Raw genomic sequence first — 18,597 nt, 5'->3', positions numbered from 1 at the left:
CTGATTCCTGCTTAGTCAAGTCGTGACTAAAACAGGTTCAGACGAAAACATCCAACTTTTAGTCTTGGATGTTTCTGCTTTGTTCCATTATGGCAGAAAAAGTCCAAGTTGTGGGAACACTCAAATCCCACCCTTGACACGCCCTTTTGTGATTTGGACACACTGCAGACGAATTGCATAGAAAGACGTCTTAAAAATGTGTTTCGAAAATAGCAATTTGGACGTTTCTTCAATCAGCTGACCACAACCTTCTTACCCTTCCCTCCCCTACACAACTCCACACTTAACAACTACACATGGCACCGCTTTCAGTTATGTTGGTCCCAGGTGAATCTCTGATTTGGTTCCCTGTAGCTGTACTGGACCCCACAGATACTCCTGCAGAGGTAATAAGTAATTTAATCCTTAATATTAAGATGTTCCTAGATTACTAAGGATTTTAACCAGGGGGCTTTGCTAGAATTCATGAAGAGCTCAGATTCCACTTCCCTCTATGATAAGAAAGGATGAAAGGGGCCCCCACCCGCATACATCCACACAGGCAGAAACTTTAAAGGGTCTGCTTCTTGCATTTCAATATCACTGTTATGTCTAATTCACTACTGGTCTGGGTGTCACAGTACTAGCCTCTGTAGTTCTGAGCTCTACATTGGGTGTAGCTTGAAGGCTCTCCATAACAGATGGAAGGTCAAAGGCCAGAAGAAGTAAAACCTAAGACATTGCTCCTGTTTTATAGTCAGAGGAGGATTCTGCTGTCACCAGAGCCTCCCATTGATCATACTGGACACTCCTTTTGTTCTATCACTTTCCTGAAATTCCAGCTTTCTCTGGAAAGTCAGAAAGTTCACCTAAAGGATACCAGTCTGCCTGCCCACAAATGAGGTCAGCCAGAGAGTTTTATTCTATTAGTGGATTAAAGCAAAAGCACTAAGGATTCAAGCAAACATTCCATAGTGCTAAATTTCTCAGGCTGCTACATGAGCTTTTGAGGGCCAGAGTCCACTTTGTCATACCTCAATAAATTGGTTAGTCTATGAGGTGCTACCTGCCTCTTTCAATTTTGTTTAACATAACTCAACTAACTGAATTTTTTCTGAGGGGTTGGGCGTGGTTCAGATTATAGAAGATTATCCTCTTGTCAACTTGTCTGACTGGACATTTCTTCAATAAGTAAATTAAGTATCTGGATATAGAGGTGACCCTGGACCTGTCTGAATTCTATGAAGTCCATCTGAAACCTCTTTTAAAAGAAATAGAATTGACTTTTTTTTGTAAGTTTGTGTGGGTTATGGGAGGATGAGTTGGCTTCCAAGATATATTGTGCGTGTGGAGGGCACAGAGGGGTTTTAATTTTTTCAGTTTTCCACATCTTGCTGCCAGAATCTGTAATCTTGTGGAAATTGTATAAACAAGGGAGAATTAATCTTAAATATCACAAAGCATGAAATAGGATTGGAGGTTGCCATTACCTGATGTTACCTGGCAGCCAAGGTTAGAATATTTTCTTGTTCGTATGAAAACAGTTCTGATCAGTACTGGCTTAAAATGGAAAGATAGTTTTTTTATATTCCATTAATGGAGGAATCCCTCTGTGGACCCCATTTCTTTTTTGAATGAAGGGGAAACCTGTGCTGAGGGCAGTGGCTGCCCACTTTAAAGAGACTGGGGAAATTATAATAATGAAGGGTCATGGGGTTCATGACCCTTTTAAAATGAGAATCAATGGGAGTTTAGAATACACTAATAAAGAGAATTCTACCCTTAGACCAGCAGTTCTCAACTGGTGTGTCATGTTGCGAGCACCCAGGTGGTATGTTGCTGGGCTGGCACACAAACAGGCTTATTTTCGAAAGAGAAGGGCACCCATCTTTCGACACAAATCGAGAGATGGGCATCCTTCTCCCAGGGTCACCCAAATCGGCATAATGGAAAGCCGATTTTGGGCGCCCTCAACTGCTTTCCGTCGTGGGGACGACCAAGGTTCATGGGGGCGTGTCGGAAGCATTACGAAGGTGGGACTGGGGCATGCTTAACACATGGGCGTCCTCGGCCGATAATGGAAAAAAGAAGGGCTTCCCTGACGAGCACTTGGCCGACTTGGTCCATTTTTTCTTACGACCAAGCCTCAAAAAGGTGCCCAAACTGACCAGATGACCACCGGAGGGAATCGAGGATGACCTCCCCTTACTCCCCCAGTGGTCACTAACCCCCTCCCACCTTAAAAAAACTTTAAAATTATTTTTTGCCAGCCTCTATGCCAGCCTCAAATTTCATACCCAGCTCCATGACAGCAGTATGCAGGTCCCTGGAGCAGTTTTAGTGGGTGCAGTGCACTTCAGGCAGGTGGACCCAGGCCCATCCCCCCCACCTGTTACACTTGTGGTGGTAAATGTGAGCCCTTCAAAACCCACCAGAAACCCACTGTACCCACATGTAGGTGCCCCCCTTCACCCCTTAGGGCTATGGGAGTGTTGTACAGTTGTGGGGAGTGGGTTTTGGGGGGGCTCAGTACCCAAGGTAAGGGAGCTATGCACCTGGGAGCAATTTCTGAAGTCTACTGCAGTGCCCCCTAGGGTGCCCGGTTGGTGTCCTGGCATGTGAGGGGGACCAGTGCACAACGAAGGACGGCCATCACTAAGGTCGACCTAAATTTCACAATTTGGGTGTTCCCGACCGTATTATCGAAAGGAAAGATGGACACCCATCTTGTTTCGATAATACGGGTTTCCCTGCCCCTTCGCCAGGACGTCCTGCGAGGACGTCCTCAGGAAAACTTGGGCGCCCTGTTCGATTATGCTCCTCGAAGCAGTATATATATAATTTTTTTGTTTACAGATTGCAGCATGGTCTCTCTTCTCGCTTCCCTTCTGGTCCAGCACCTGTCCCTCATTTTCCAGGAGCACACCCTCCCCCTGTGAGTCCAGTACCTCTCTTTCATTCTCTGACAATACCCCTCCTCCCCCACCAATCCATCAAATCTTACATTTTTACCAGCAGCAGCTATAATAAACTGCCTGGGCTGACTTGGAGCCTCTGCTTTGCCGCATCCCTTTCCTCTGACACAACTTGCGGTTTTACACGAGGATGGGACACGGCAGAGGAGGTTGGCCTAGGCAGTTCATTTTGGCTGCCACTGACAGGTTTGATGATTGAGGGGGCTGGAGGAGGATGAAGGAGCGTTGTGGACTCATAGGAGGGGGTTGAGAGAAGATAAGAGGTGCTGGACTTGTGGGGTGACTTAAGACAGAAGAGGCAGAGGTGCTGGACTTGGGGGAGGTGGTGAAGGCAGAAGAGGGAGAGGTGCTGGACTCATGGGGGCTAAAGGCAGGAGAGGTGCTGGAATCATAGGGGTGGCAGAAGAGGGAGAGGTTCTGGACTTGTGGGGGGGTGCTGGAATCGCAGGGGGGCTGAGGGCAGGAGAGGTGCTGGACTTGTGGGGGATAGAAAAGAGGAGAAAGAGGTCTGGGAAGCTGAGGGAAGAAGGAAGATGGTAGGCATATGGGTGAGGTGCTGAGAGAGGAAGAGGGAGAGGTGCTATACCTGTGGATGGGAGGAGGATGGTGCTGGCACTGGACCCATAAGGGGGGAGGTGGAAGGGAAGGTGCTGGACCTGCAGGCAGAGGGGTACAGCAGAGATGCTGGACATGTGAGGAGAAGGGGGCAGGAGAGGAAAAGAAGCTGGACTATGGGGGAGCTGCCAGACTGTGAAGGGAGGAAGGAAGGAAGGGAGAGAGCGCGAGTGAGTAAGAGAGAGATCTTAGGCTGTGGGAACTGGAAAAGAGGGAGAGAGATGTTGGACCCACAGGAGATGCAGTTGCACAAACCCTGATGCCGGGCTCCATCCTGGGTTGTTATAGGTAGGAAACAACACTTAGCAGGCTTTCACTCCCAGTGAACAGTTTGCTGGGTTTCCTACGGCCACTCTCCCCTCCAAGCCATTACCACGCTAAACATTGAAGGTGCACTTTGGGGGGGGGGGGGGGGGCTGAGAGAGGGCAGGTTGCTGCTGGACTATAAGGGGGGAGTGATCCTATGATTTGTACTTGGTGAGGGTTTATCTGTGTTTTGTGTGTGACTGAGGTGTGGTATTCTGTTTGCATGTAGTTTCTCTGTATAACTCTGTACCAGTCCCACTTGTTCTGTTTTATCAGTAGTAGGTGTGTTGGCGTTTTAGAACCCAGTGTAAGATTTGTAGTGCTGCCTGTTCATAGGTAGGGTTCATATTGTTTGAATCATAGGAATTAGTGCTACTGCTGTATGGTGAATTTCTTACATGTATTTTGATTTAGGATTTCTTTTCAGGTTTTGCATTTCACACTGTACTTGGTAGTGGATAGATTTATGATGCTATTGCTCAGGTGACATGAGAATCAGATGATTTCTATTTATTTATTTATTTATATGGTAACTTCCATGGAGAAAATGTATCAGCTATGATCTGCACCTGTTGGGTCGAGATAGGGTTTTTGTGGATACAGTGCTCGTTTTCATTTACCCCTAATTCTATAAAAGTTACCAAAAATTGTGCACGCCCAATTTGCGCAAGTAATTTAGTGAATATCGAGCCAATTAGTGCCAATAATTGGCTTTTTAACAAGCAGTTATTGGTGCTAATTGAAATCAATGAATATGTATGTGCATAAATTTAGGTATGTCCCTGAAATGGGAGGGTCATGGGACGTAGCGTGGACATAGATGCAAGTTGCGGTCGCAATCATAGAATAAGGGGGTTCCATGCATAAATTTAGGCAAGGGCACTTGTACTACATTTTCATTGGTGAAAATGGACACACCTAAGTTTACACATGACCCCTGTGCTTAAGCGCTATTCTGTAACCTGCTCCTAATTTTTAGATGCAGCTTATAGAATAAGTACATAAGTAATGCCACACTGGGAAAAGACCAAGGGTCCATCGAGCCTAGCATCCTGTCCACGACAGCGGCCAATCCAGGCCAAGGGCACCTGGCAAGCTTCCCAAACGTACAAACATTCTATACATGTTATTCCTGGAATTGTGGATTTTTCCCAAGTCCATTTAGTAGTGGTTTATGGACTTGTCCTTTAGGAAACCGTCTAACCCTTTTTAAACTCTGCTAAGCTAACCGCCTTCACCACGTTCTCCGGCAACGAATTCCAGAGTTTAATTATGCGTTGGGTGAAGAAACATTTTCTCCAATTTGTTTTAAATTTACTACACTGTAGTTTCATCGCATGCCCCCTAGTCCTAGTATTTTTGGAAAGCGTGAACATACGCTTCACATCCACCTGTTCCACTCCACTCATTATTTTATATACCTCTATCATGTCTTCCCTCAGCCGTCTCTTCTCCAAGCTGAAAAGTCCTAGCCTCCTTAGTCTTTCTTCATAGGGAAGTCGTCCCAGCCCCGCTATCATTTTAGCACTTAAGCGGGGGGGGGAGGGGGGTCTGCACTGATATTTTAGTTGCGATTTCTAGAATTCATCCCTTAATTCATAAGAACTGCTAAATTATATCAGACCAAAAGTGTGCGAGGGTCATGTATGCAGTGTGTCACATATGTGAGTATCGTCCATCAGGTGTGCTCCAATTGAAAAAAGGTTGAGAGCCACTGCCTTAGACCATTCTCACAGTTAAACAAAAGGGGTTATACTGTGAGATTAAAAATGGATATTTCCCTGCTTTCAGTTAGGGATACTGGAGGAACTCAGGGGAAATTAGAAACTGTTCGCTCCATCTCTGCAGTCGGCTAAGCTGTATTTCTAAACGCTAAAATTAAAAGCATGATTCAGAGGTGTTTGTAGGGTTCTCAGAATTGAAAACATGTCAGTGAGACCAAAGTTTATGAAAAAGAAGTATAAATCAAAAACTATGAACCAACAAGGGTGCAGGTTTTGAGTTAATAAATTTCAGCAGAAATTCGTGAGTTGCACTATAAAACTGTCTCTGTGACATATAACCCTTTCTGTTTGAAAAAGACAAGGGCAGTCTGATATGGTTGATGGTTGGAAGGGTGTGAGGAAAAGCATCCACTGCCCTACAGTTTTCCTGTGGAAAGGTTAGAGAATTATGACCAGTGATCAAGATATAACTGGAGCTGATATTTCACTAGGGGCCAGATGCACTAAACTTAATGAGCCATTAACAAGCCATTAACGAGCAAGTAGTAAACCCTGGCATGCACTAAAGACTCGGTAGCTGCTAACGAAAACGGAATGCAGATGAGCAAATTGTGTAGAAACCCTATTGTAATGAGATGCAGTAACCTTTTCCGATTGCCTTAACGCTGGAAAATCTAACGAGAGGTCTGTACCTCTTGTTGGGGCTGCCCCGGATTGAAAAACTGCAACAAAAGTAAAAAAAAAAAAAAATATATATATATATAGCGCTCTGCTTTAAAAAAATGTTCATTTTGGCCATCATTCCCCCCCCTCCCCCCCGAAGACGCCACACTGCTCACCCCCTCCGATGTGGCTCGATCCAGAGGACAGTGCAGTTGAGGACGCCAATCCAAAAAAAACGTCCATTTTGGTGTCATTCCCCCCCGCAATAAGAAAAGCATCTTTTTTGGCAGTGCTTCATTCTGCTGAGAGACCAGGAAGTCTCTGAGCCAATCACAGCGCATTTAGCTCGGCTAAACGTGTTCTGATTGGCTCAGGGACTTCCTGGTCTCTCAGCTGAGTGAAGCACTGCCAAAAAAGACGTTTTTATTATTGCAAGGGGGGAATGACGGCCAAAATGGACGCCCATCCAAAAAAAAAAACGTCCATTTTGGCCGTCATTCCCCCCTTGCAATAATAAAAACGTCTTTTTTTGGCAGTGCTTCACTCAGCTGAGAGACCAGAAAGTCCCTGAGTGGAATGGAGGAGTGGCCTAGTGGTTAGGGTGGTGGACTTTGGTCCTGGGGAACTGAGGAACTGAGTTCAATTCCCACTTCAGGCACAGGCAGCTCCTTGTGACTCTGGGCAAGTCACTTAACCCTCCATTGCCCCATGTAAGCCGCAATGAGTGGGAAAGCACAGGGTACAAATGTAACAAAAAAAAAATGGACGCCCATCCAAAAAAAACCATCCAGTGTTGCACCTTACTAACACTGGATGATGGTGAAGACAGAAAACAAATAGATGCTGAAGCACAAAATGGGTCAATTGGGTGGGTCTGACAGTTTTATCTGCCTTTTATACTCTATTTAATGCCCCCCTCCTCAAGTTGAAATATGGTTGATTCATGCATGGAATTGGCATTCAGTACTCTGTTTTTCTTGGTGATCATAACTGATAATAAACCATTTTTTGTTTCCTTTTTTTAGCAAAATCAGAAAACAAAAGTTACCAATGAAGATCTGGAGCTAGCTATACTGAAAACATGCCAGTGCATAGATGAATTAAAGAAGGAGGTGAGCAAGGTTTAATTTTAAACCATCTTTTACCTGTCACACAGAATATACATGTCAAATAGAGCTGTTACTTGGTTGATCTTTGGGCTGGTAACATTCAGTGTTTTAATTAAAATGATTCTGATGCGTTGCTACAAAGTCTATGAAAGCTTTACTTTAGGAGATACTGCAAGCACATTGGACTCAGTAAAGTACAGTTAAAACATATCCCAGCAAATATTCAGCACTGTTTAACCGGCCAGGAATGGCTCCTGGCCGGTTAAATAGCACTTAACCAGCTATCAGTGAATATTCAGCTAGTTATAGTTTATTACAACTTACTATACTGCCTAAACTAACTCATAGATCTGGGTGGTTTACAATTTAAAATAATAACAAAAAGAAAAATTGAAAGGAAATACAGTGTGAGGTTAGGACAGATTATAGCACTCAACAGTAAAACAAGCTCACCGGTAAAACAGCAACAGACAAGGGAAACAAAAAAAAGCATTAAGGGGGTAGTCTAGAAGGGTAAGAGAAGCTGGGATTATGCAAGGGAAACGTGGAGATGGTACAATGTGCTCCCAACTCCCTTTAATCTACTAGGTTAAACGCCTGCTCAAATATCCAGGTTTTTAAGGCTTTCTTAAACTTTTTGAAAGATAATTCCGAACGTATAAAGAAAGGAAGATAATTTCAATGAAAAAGTGCCTGGAAATAAAAGCGTGATGGCGGGTTGATTCTAACTGAGCTTGTTTTGGGTTTGGAAGAACAAGACGGTGATCATTAACAGAGCGGGCCAGTCGTACAGGGGAATATGGAATAGTAAAAGTAGATAAATAGTCTGGTAGTCCAATCCTATATGCTTTGAAAGTAAGTGTAAAGGATTAGTTTTTCTACAGGAAGCCAATGAAACTCTTGAAGTAAGGGAGAAACATGATCAAATTTGTCTGCATGAAAAATAAGTTTAGCAGCAGTATTTTGTATTAGCTGAAGCCTTTTCACATTTGCACAAGAACAACCCAAATTATTTTACAATGATCGAGCCTGAAATTAAAAGACAAAACAAGAGAATGAAAAGCGTTCCTATTGAAGTATCTACGGACAGACCGTAGTTGATGAAGAAAGAAAAAGCTGGTTTTGCAAAGAGCAGAAATCAGAGGAGAGAAAGTAAGGAGAGAATCTAGAATAACACCAAGATATCGAAAACTTAACCGGGCAAATTTGGACATCAAAAAGATTCAGGGCCCTGTTTACTATGGGTGTCTCTAGCGTTAGCGTGCACTAAAAATGCTTGCACGCCTATAGCGCAGCTTAGTAAACAGGACCCTCAATGTAATGGAAGGAGCAGATAAACCTCCAGAAAACAGGCTAGCCGCAAACATTCATCGCAGGCTAAGTTTGGTGGCCAAATCAGGCTGCTGAAATAGCAGGTCTATCTTTGGCCACTATAAACTTAACAAGCCAGCTCTGAATATTGGCTTATCTGGTTAAGTCTAAACCTGCCAAAAATAAACCGGATATTTAATGCTGGTCAATGGAAACAGTCAGGCATTCAATATCCAGGCTCAGCGCTGACCACGAGAATTAGCCAGGCTGCCTCCCGTGGTCTGACTGTCTGCCCCATCTTGACTAACTTGAATAAGATTGGCTAACTAAGTTCTACTACTGCAAAAAAGAATATGTGGGTTAGTAATGTAGCATTGTTATATTAATAAACAAATTGTTGTAATATGATATACCAAAATGTGTACTAATTGTAAGCCTAGTGAAATAAAGGCCTCATTCCATTCAGCAATGGGATGGGGAAGGGACTGGATTTAGCTCACACCTTTTTCAGTTATAGCTCATGTCTCATTTTAGACATCTTTTATATAAACAATAATAAACTGTGAAATCTTAGTGCCCTTTTAAGTGATTTATCAGGCACTCGACTCATGGCATTTGAGCGCATAAATGGATCTATTCTATAACACCACACACAACTTTTCAGCATGTCCCTGGCCCACCTATGCCCCTCCCTTGGCCACGCCCCCTTGTGATGTGTGTGCTAAAGGATTTAGGCGCTTGGTGTTATAGAATAGCGTGCAGGCAGATGCATGACTAAAACCAAATTAGTGCCAATTAAGTTCAATAACTGCTTGTTAAGGTCAGCTCATTGATAACTAACGACTTGTAACCACTTTGCACACACATCTTGGATGTGCGCCAAAACTTTGGCATGCAAATTTGGGCACCATATGTAGAATCCGGGGGTTAATACCCTACTCGCAGAAAACTTCTGTTTAACTATTGTACGGAAGAAGTATTGGAATAGTAAATTGAAAAGAAGTGTACAGAAACATTGGAGAAAGTCCAGAGAAGGGCAACATACATAACAGACATGCCTTTTTGAATATCTTTCAGTCTCTCTCTTTTCATTTCCCCCTACCCCCCCCCCCCCCCCTTGTCTTTCTGTCAGAGATCAGTGACAAGGGGTGGAGCAGAATTCACAGAAGTAGGTACAAATTCACCGTCATATTTTATTGTCCAAGAATATAAATCATGTGCAAAGCCTTTGAAATCCTATGCAACATATTTGAAACAAGGGGAGTGTCGTGCATTTAGTCCACAACAAATTCCACAGTAGAAATGGAATAAGAGAGCCTGTTTATTAATAGATTTGGGTGACTGATGCCAACTAGCACATTCATTTGTCTTATTACAGTAGATCTAAATAAAGCACCTCTGCAGTTCTGCTGCTTTGCCCCTCACCTTGGGCCAAATATACTATCCGTCGGCACAGAAAACCTTTCAGTACACCTGGCCCCTTGTAGTAAACCAGTTAAAATGCTTGAAATGGATTCTGTTCTGCCCTCTTGCTCAAAATCTATTTCAGGTAGCCGGATCAAAACAGGATATAAATATGATAGCCTAGGGTTCTGACTCATGAGATAAACATAGGTCATTTCACATGGAAAAGACAGAGAGAGAAAGTTATGGGTGAACTGTATTCTGTGCTTTCATATGTAGCACATCTGCACAGTTTTCACCCTGGAGGTTTTCAAATCACTTTCTGATTATATCTACGTCATTCTATACTGATCCTGCGCAGTTCAGTATAACCTTACTTTGTAACATTCATTTACTGTTGGCATGAGGTAAACATGTTTTTATGCACCAAGATGGTGTATCACGTTATAGGGATAGCAAGAAGTGACCAAAAAAAAAGGTGATGATTGTGGCATGGAGCCAGAGTTTGCATTTAATGTTCCACCTGCAGTCTGCGTATGCCAATTTAATTCATGATGACAGGAAGCCCCCTCTGGCTTTCAGCAGTGAGAGATGCCAGCTGCACTAGAAGGTTTTTTTTTTTTTCAAATTATAAACTATTGTAAACTCCAAAATAGAATATAAATACTTAAAGCCTTGGTGATTATGAGCTTTTCCACTCAAAATAGTGCTTTTAATTATGCGGACCATGTTTTACAATCTGGCTTATTTCTCAGTGTATGGTAGCAGCAGCATCGTTAATGAAGTGTGGGTCTAAAACAAAATGTATAGCAGGCAGTTTATAATCATCTGAGAGTTTGCTTCTGTATCATTCTGATGTACAAGCTGTACGTTTTATGACACGTGATTTGCTCATGTATTGATCAGCTGTTATTTGGTAGAAATGTGTGCCTTGTCATTTTACTGCAGCTTCACAGTGCGGCCACGGTGCTAGTCACAGACCTGCTGAAGTGTCACGCAGACCACATAGTTCTGAAGGCACTGAAAATTGCTGGGGTAGAAGGGAATTTGGAAGCGGTCGCAGAGTATGCATGCAAATTGTCCGAACAGAAGGAGCAGCTTGTGGAGGTGAGTCACTACAGTCGCTTTCCAGAAGGTAGGAAGCAGATGATTTTCAAGAGGGGGCCCCGATAGCTTTCTGTGATAAGAAGGGTGGGGTGAGATGTCAGCATTTCATCCTCCTCCTAGCTCATTCACGAGCAGTAGAAATTTAAGAAATGTCCGCCACACCCTGCAATTAAATGTTACAGTGTGGAAGTCATTTTAAAAAGACTTTTCTACTTGTAAAACATACAGGTAGGTGCACTGACAATAACAGACATGGGCACTCTCAGGGGCAGAGCTGCAGGAAATACACATGTTCTTACATATGTTCATAAATGCACATATTTACAATTGCCTCCAAGCACTCATGCTCTGGCAGTGATTTATATCTATTCTGAGGCAGGTAAAACTATGTGCGTGTACTCCAATGCATGTACATGTGTATTTTATAATATACATCCACTTCACCACTCAACTCTGGTTCTACTCAAATACTGTCTTCAGGAATGTGTACGTGCAGTCCATGTAAAAGTACCCATACTGTTGTTGGCTAATGTACGTGTATGTACATCCATGCAGTTTAAGAGATGTTTTCCAAAACTACCTCCATAGAAAAGCTTATCTGATTTGTACATTTTCCTTTCCTACTGCAGTGCCATGTGTTCTTGGGCTTTGCTCTGGTTTCCCAACTCCTCTTAGCTGAATTCTGTTACCGTGTTGTCTCTTACCTCTCTTTGGAGACTCTTTACAGAAATGGTGATAGATGCATGGAAAGCAATGTTGCTCACCTGTAACAGGTCTTAGCATTCATCAGGATCAGTAAGGCACACAAGTGGAGTGATGTCTTCCAGCAGTGTGAGGACAGAACTGCTCTCCCAGAGCTCAGAAGTTTTGTGTAAAGTTCTGAGCATGCAAAGGCCTTCCTGCATGCGGTGGTCTCTTCAGCTCTTGTTAGTTCCAAAGCTCAAAACAGTAAGACAGTTCTCAGGGAGATGGGAAGGACTGTGTGCCTTATCAATCCCCTCTATAGAAAATATCTTACAGGTGAGGAAGTTTGCCTTTTTCATTGACAAACAGGATTGAGTCACATACACAAGTGGATGACTCCAAAGCAATAGGCCGCTCAGCAACATATTGTCTTTTCCTTCAAGTATGAAAGTTTTTAGTTGACAAAGATAGATCGACTCTCACCACTTGACTGAAGGCACTGTCCAACTAATAATAAGCTGTGAAGATATGATGGGGGACTAGGGGGCATGCGATGAAACTACAGTGTAGTACATTTAAAACAAATCAGAGAAACGTTTTCTTCACCCAACGAGTAATTAAACTCTGGAATTCGTTGCCGGAGAACGTGGTGAAGGCGGTTAGCTTAGCAGAGTTTAAAAAGGGGTTAGACGGTTTCCTAAAGAACAAGTCCATAAACCACTACTAGATGGACTTGGGGGAAAATCCACAATTCCAGGAATAACATGTATAGAATGTTTGTACTTTTGGGAAGCTTGCCAGGTGCCCTTGACTTGGATTGGCCGATGTCTTGGACAGGATGCTGGGCTCGATGGACCCTTGGTCTTTTCCCAGTGTGGCATTACTTATGTACTTATGAGTGGACTGTGTAACTACTTTCCAGATGACATTCAGTTAAGCTTCAGGAGTGCCACTGTGACTGTAGTAGCTCTGATTTGATGAGACTCGAGAGGAATATCCACTTGATCATAGCAGAAGTGTCTACAAGAAGCCAGCCGCTTTGCTAGAGTTGGCATACCAGTCCTATTTGGATCAAATGAAATGAACAGTGGATTTTTTTCAGTGACGCAGATCTTTTTAAGTAGGAGATGAGAAGCTGTTTACAGTCTGAAGTATGAAGGACCCTTCTCTTGGGCATTTGCATAAGACTTCTAACAAAGTGGGAAGCACAATTTCTTAATTCACTTACAAAGGTGTGACAACTTTAGGTAAAAATTTGAGATGCGTCCAAAGGATGACTTTGTGATGATGGAACTGGGTATATGCTTATTATGTTAGCAGTGTTTGCAGTTCACTAGCCTTCCTAGCTGAAGTTATTTGTTAGTAGGAAGAGCATTTTCTGTTGATTCCAAAGGAGACTTCATGAGACTTTTCAACAAAGTGGGAAGCCCAGTTTGTTCATTCAGGTGTAATGGAATGCTTCTGGTAGCTCTGAAGTCTGGCCTTCTCAATGCTTCTTGAGAGTGGTCCCAGAGGACTGGAGAAAGGTTTCTGGAATCCAGTGGATTGCATGACCTGAGACAGCAAGGTTTTACTAGAGGTAGGTCTTGTCAGACGAATCTGATTCATTTCTTTAAATTGGATTGAGGAGAGTGCTAGATATGATGTACTTACATTTTTGAAAAGTCTTTGACACAGTTCCACGTAGAAGATTTATAAATAAAGTGTCCGTGGTATGGGCACTAAAGTGATTGACTGGATTAAAAAACTGGTTGAGTGGAAGGTGACTAATTTAAGCTGCTAACAACTGCTAGGGCTACAAACAAGCTAGATAGGGCCACAGTGGATTTGTTGCATTCCTTGTATGTGGTGAGCAAACATTTCCACTCATACCCCCAGGGAATATAAATCATTCCTACCTTTATTAGCAGCAGATGGGAGTCAGCACAAGGAGGTACTCAGGTAAATAAGGAATAATTACAGCATAAAGATGGAATCAGCTGTTTTACTGGTAAATTATCATAACATTTAGCAGGAGATTCAGAAAACAGGCATGGAGAAGGGCTCTTCAACTCTCTGTTCTGCTCTTGTTGAATTCTGGAGCCAGACACCAACAAGCGAGTTTCTAGCTCACCCGCTCGGGATGCAAGCCCATCTAACATGGCTTGAAATAATTAAAGTTTCTGCGACATAGCACCCAGTTTGAGTTCCAACGCTTTATCCACTGCCAGCGTAAGTTGTGCCAGCTGGATGTCTGCAAACGCCGCCGAGGTTAGAGACGGAGAAACCGCCAACTTTGTGTCTCCACCATGTGTCTTCTCTCTTTCTTGCCAAGCTGGTTTCTGTGGCATAACAGCAGGGGTCTTCTCTAGAAACTTTTCCATGCAGTGTCTTACAATTCTGTCAGAAGCCAGTTTCTCTTAGAAAATTTTAATACAAAAATTAATAGCAGATTTGAGGGGTGAAAGTCCCGGAACTCAAATGTTATAAAGTACACCAAATTTACATGTAAAATTTGCTGGGTCATTTGCGTGTGCTTCTGAGTGATGTAAATGCCCTCGGCGAATTTTGTAAAGGCTTTTATGCATTTCCTTTATTTGTGTATCTGCCACACAAGTTAGGCAGTCTGTTTTAAAGTTACCTTCTTTATCTGTGGACCCACCAAAGTCAGTCCATGGCTAACTTCCAAGTTCCTTTGTCCCATTGTACTGCATGGCTCTCCACACTGGAACGGACTTGGCAATTCTTGGATAGACTACAAAACACACAGGAATGAGTAGGGACTGTCCTGCACATTGGGTTGGGGGCCAGTGCAGTCATAACTTGTTCAATGTGTTGTTTTAACTGTATAACAATTTAAGTCTCTTCATTCTTACTACTTTGAGACTTTTTATGTGATGTACAGACTAAAGCTGGTTTATTTTCTGCTTACTCTGATGCACCACATCTGTTTGCATTGTTCTCTCTCTTTCTCTCTCTTTTTTTAATAGATTAAATGCTGTCCTTGATTGTTTGTCCCAAGTTTTCTTGGTTTCGTGTACATAGTATTTTCCTCTCTCCTTTTTCTGAGACAGACTATTCACTTTTTTTCTAGGTTTGTCGATTGTTGAGACATGTTTCAGGAACAGAACCACTTGAAATAACTTGCATGCATGCAGAAGATACCTTTCAGGTTACTGGTCCACAGGTATGCTTTTGAACACCCCCCGCCCTCATTTCCTGCAATAATAATATAGAATGTTTTACCTATGTAGTCTGGAGTTTTAACGAATGCAAGAAGAGATTTCCTGTTACATAGCTCGGAATGCTGATTCTACAGGGGCAAGCATGAACTTTTTTGGTGTGCCTCTGCTGCCTTTGACAGATGAGAGCTTGATCTCTGGCACCATGCAATCTCAGGAATTGAAAGGAGCATTCAAGAAGAAAAGGGTTTTCTTTTCAAGGAGGTCATTTTATAAAGCTTTTTCCACTTGTAAATCTTGTTGTACATGCAGAAAAAGCTTTTATAAAATTACACAACTGTATGCAAAAAGTGTGCACCTGCTTTTAAGTGATTTGCATGTAGGCACTCCCAAGGGCTTTGGGTAGATGTGAAATTGTGATGTACACACATCTACTATAATAAAACTCACTCTCAACGTTCTGAGGACACTGACGTTAGTGAAGCCAAGCCCTGACTTTCTTCAAAAAGGTTCGAAGGTTCGTGGTGGTGAAGCCACCAAAATCGCTCCAGGCCCCACCCTCGAGGGCGGAGCAATGGCAGAACAATGAAGGGGTTGGCAAGGAGGGAGGCGGGGAGGCGGGGGGAGGGGAATCGCTCCGGGCCCTGCCCTCGCTTCAAACGTCATGACGTTGGGGGCGGAGCAATGGCAGAACAACGAAGGGGTTGGCCAGGGAGGGAGGGGGGGTGTTGGCGACGAAAACCTTGCTAGCGCCCGTTTCATTTGCTCTGAAACGGGCCTCTTTTACTAGTATTTTATAAAATACGCATATGCATGCATGGAGCAGACACACAAAACGTGTGTATCAGCTTTTGTATGCTGTTAGGGCTGAATCTGGGAGCCTATTTTGGAAAGGCAACTAAGCTCCTGAGCTGCTTTTATAAAATAAGTTTCAAGTGTGCACCTTTTTGGACATGTAACAAGGCATCCTGTTATAAAATAAGGCCCTAACCCCAAGATTCTATATAGCACTCCTAGAGATCCACGCCGAAATCCAAATGGATTTGATAACGTGCATAACTTAAGCTAATGAGCGCTGATAACAGCACTTAACTAGCAATAATGAGCGCTAATTGGCACTGATTAGAATTTACGTGCACAAATCGCTAAGCATATTTTATAACAAAGTGCGCTGAACTTCTAACGTGAGCAGGCAAAAAGGGGCATGGTTATAGGCGAGAAAATGGACGTTCTGAAATTTACACGAGTAGTTATAGAATATGGCCCAGTGCGCCTAAATCAATGCGCTGGGATTTACGCCACGTTTTCATTGGTGTAAAGGGAGGCACCTAGTTTTAGGTGCTAAGATATCAATTAAACGTATCCTATATACCGTGCCTAAATCTAGGCACCGCTTATAGAATATGCTTAGTCGGCACTGATTTCCTAACCGATTTTTTAAAGTGATTTTATAGAATCTCCTACTAAATGTATAAACCAGGATTTTCCAAGCTTTTCTGGCAAGGCATCAAAGGAGGCCAGACAAATGACATGCCCCAACTAGCCTTAAGCAGGGACAGCTGCACTAGACCCCATGCTCCTAGGGAGCTCCCACGGGTATAGGGAGGAGGAGACAAGGGGGAATTCTCCCCCCCCCCCCACTGCTGCTGCTCTTCTCCTCCACCCAGAGGTATATGTCCCTCTGCTCTCCCCTGCCCACCTACATGCACGCATGGTTTGGCATTTTCCCCTCTCTCAATCTCTCGTGTTCCTTAAAATTTGTCTCTCTCTGTCCTTATGTATTACCAACAGCGGCAGCAATCAACAGATGCTGCCTCTGGCCTGCTCTGGACCCTTCCCTCTGACCCATCCCGCCCTCTCTGACATAACATCCGATTTCCACAGTGGCAGAACAGGTCGGAGGGAAGGTTCTGGAGCAGTCTGCAGGCAGCGTATGTTGATCGCTGCCACTGCTGGTGGCTTCTAAGGATGGAGAGAAACAAATTTTAAGGTAGACAGGGAATTAACAGAGGAGGAGATGCTGACCCATTGTTGGTGGGGGGCACCATACTGGTGCGCACAGGGCCCCGTAAGTAATAAAGGCAGGCTCTGACCCCAACACAGTATTAAAAAGTAGAAAATTTTCCAGATAACAGCTTAACACTTCCTCAAAACCTCTTCTTTTTTGGCCCTATCTCTCTTGTACTCACAGTTCCACCTGTGTTCCTGGGCCCCAAGTCCAGAATGGTGGAAAGCAGAAGTTCTCATTTACTGCAGAAGATGGCATTAACGAGAGTGAGAAGTGGTACATAATTATTATAAATAAATGGCCCAGTGTTTTTTTTACAGTTTCTATATCGCTCTATCAAACTTTCTATGTGGTTTACAATTTTTACATACACAATAAAAACAGAACAATAACACTTGCTCTTCTAGCAAAACAAACAAAAATCACAGATAGCAAACACCCCTAAGCCTCCAGATAAATACCAAAGACCTCCCTAAAAAGGAATGCTTTCACACATTTTCTAAATGGACCATAGTTCTGCAATAGGCGAATTTGATCTGGGAGCCGATTCCACAGCTTCGCTCCTTCCACATACAGCATTCTCAATCTATGATCTTCCAATCTATGATCTTCCAATCGTATATATTTCACAGTAGGCTCATCAAGTAACAACTTGTTATTTATCACAGCAAACTGAACTTTTTGGGCAATAAATTCATAATAGAATAGCCAAACTGACTAGAGCTCATTATTCAGACACTTATAAAGTAGTTTCAGAATCTTAAATTGTTCGCGCCATTAACCGGCAGCCCATGGAATGATTTGGTCAAATCTAGCTGTTCTTGTCACTAAGGAACACGAGAGATTGAGAGAGGGGAAATGCCAAACCATGCGTGCATGTGGGTGGGCAGGGGAGAGCAGAGGGACATATACCTCTGGGTGGAGGAGAAGAGCAGGGGGAAGGTAGAGAAGTAACAAAGCTGGGTTACAGATGGGTATGGAAGGGAAAGGGAGATGCCTGATTTGAAGGGATTGGGGCAGGTCCTTAAGTCACCATGAGGTAGGGGACTGGCACACGTCTGAAGATTCACCTTGGATTTCAGATACCCTTGGGCTGGCTCTGCAAACTGAGCAGAAAAAAAATAGCTAGATGAAAAGAGAAATCAGAATATAACTGCTTAGTATTAAGTTGTGAACGGTTTCTTGTGATATGAGGAGATCATCTAGAATGTTGGGTATTATTAGGAAAGGTATCGAAAACAGGTGTGAGGATGTTTTAATGCCGTTGTATCATTCCATGGTGCGATCGCACCTTGAGTATTGTGTCCAATTCTGGTTGCCACATCTCAAGAAAGATATAGTGGAATTGGAAAAGGTGCAGCGATGGGCAACGGAAATGATAGCGGGGATGGGATGACTTCCCTATGAAGAAAGACTAAGGAGGCTAGGGCTTTTCAGCTTGGAGAAGAGATGGCTGAGGGGAGACATGATAGAGGTATATAAAATAATGAGTGGAGTGGAACAGGTGGATGTGAAGCGTCTGTTCACGCTTTCCAAAAAATAGTAGGACTA

At 43.2% G+C, this 18,597-nt stretch overlaps 1 protein-coding gene across 3 annotated transcripts in view; it reads left to right on the top strand.

The window, feature by feature from the left end:
* Positions 1 to 18,597, top strand: part of CTNNAL1 (catenin alpha like 1) — a 442,864-nt gene that overhangs the window by 342,295 nt on the left and 81,972 nt on the right. For all 3 annotated transcript variants that reach the window (XM_030204917.1, XM_030204908.1, XM_030204923.1), the window contains exons 8-10: positions 7,288 to 7,374; positions 11,035 to 11,193; positions 14,951 to 15,043. In XM_030204917.1, coding sequence (XP_030060777.1) covers positions 7,288 to 7,374; positions 11,035 to 11,193; positions 14,951 to 15,043 — 339 coding nt within the window. The remainder of the gene's footprint in view (positions 1 to 7,287; positions 7,375 to 11,034; positions 11,194 to 14,950; positions 15,044 to 18,597) is intronic.

This window comes from Microcaecilia unicolor, chromosome 1, assembly GCF_901765095.1.
Source record: "Microcaecilia unicolor chromosome 1, aMicUni1.1, whole genome shotgun sequence".
Lineage (NCBI taxonomy): Eukaryota > Metazoa > Chordata > Amphibia > Gymnophiona > Siphonopidae > Microcaecilia > Microcaecilia unicolor.
Note: the sequence above shows the minus strand (reverse complement) of the source record. Positions and strands in the feature narration are given on the sequence as shown.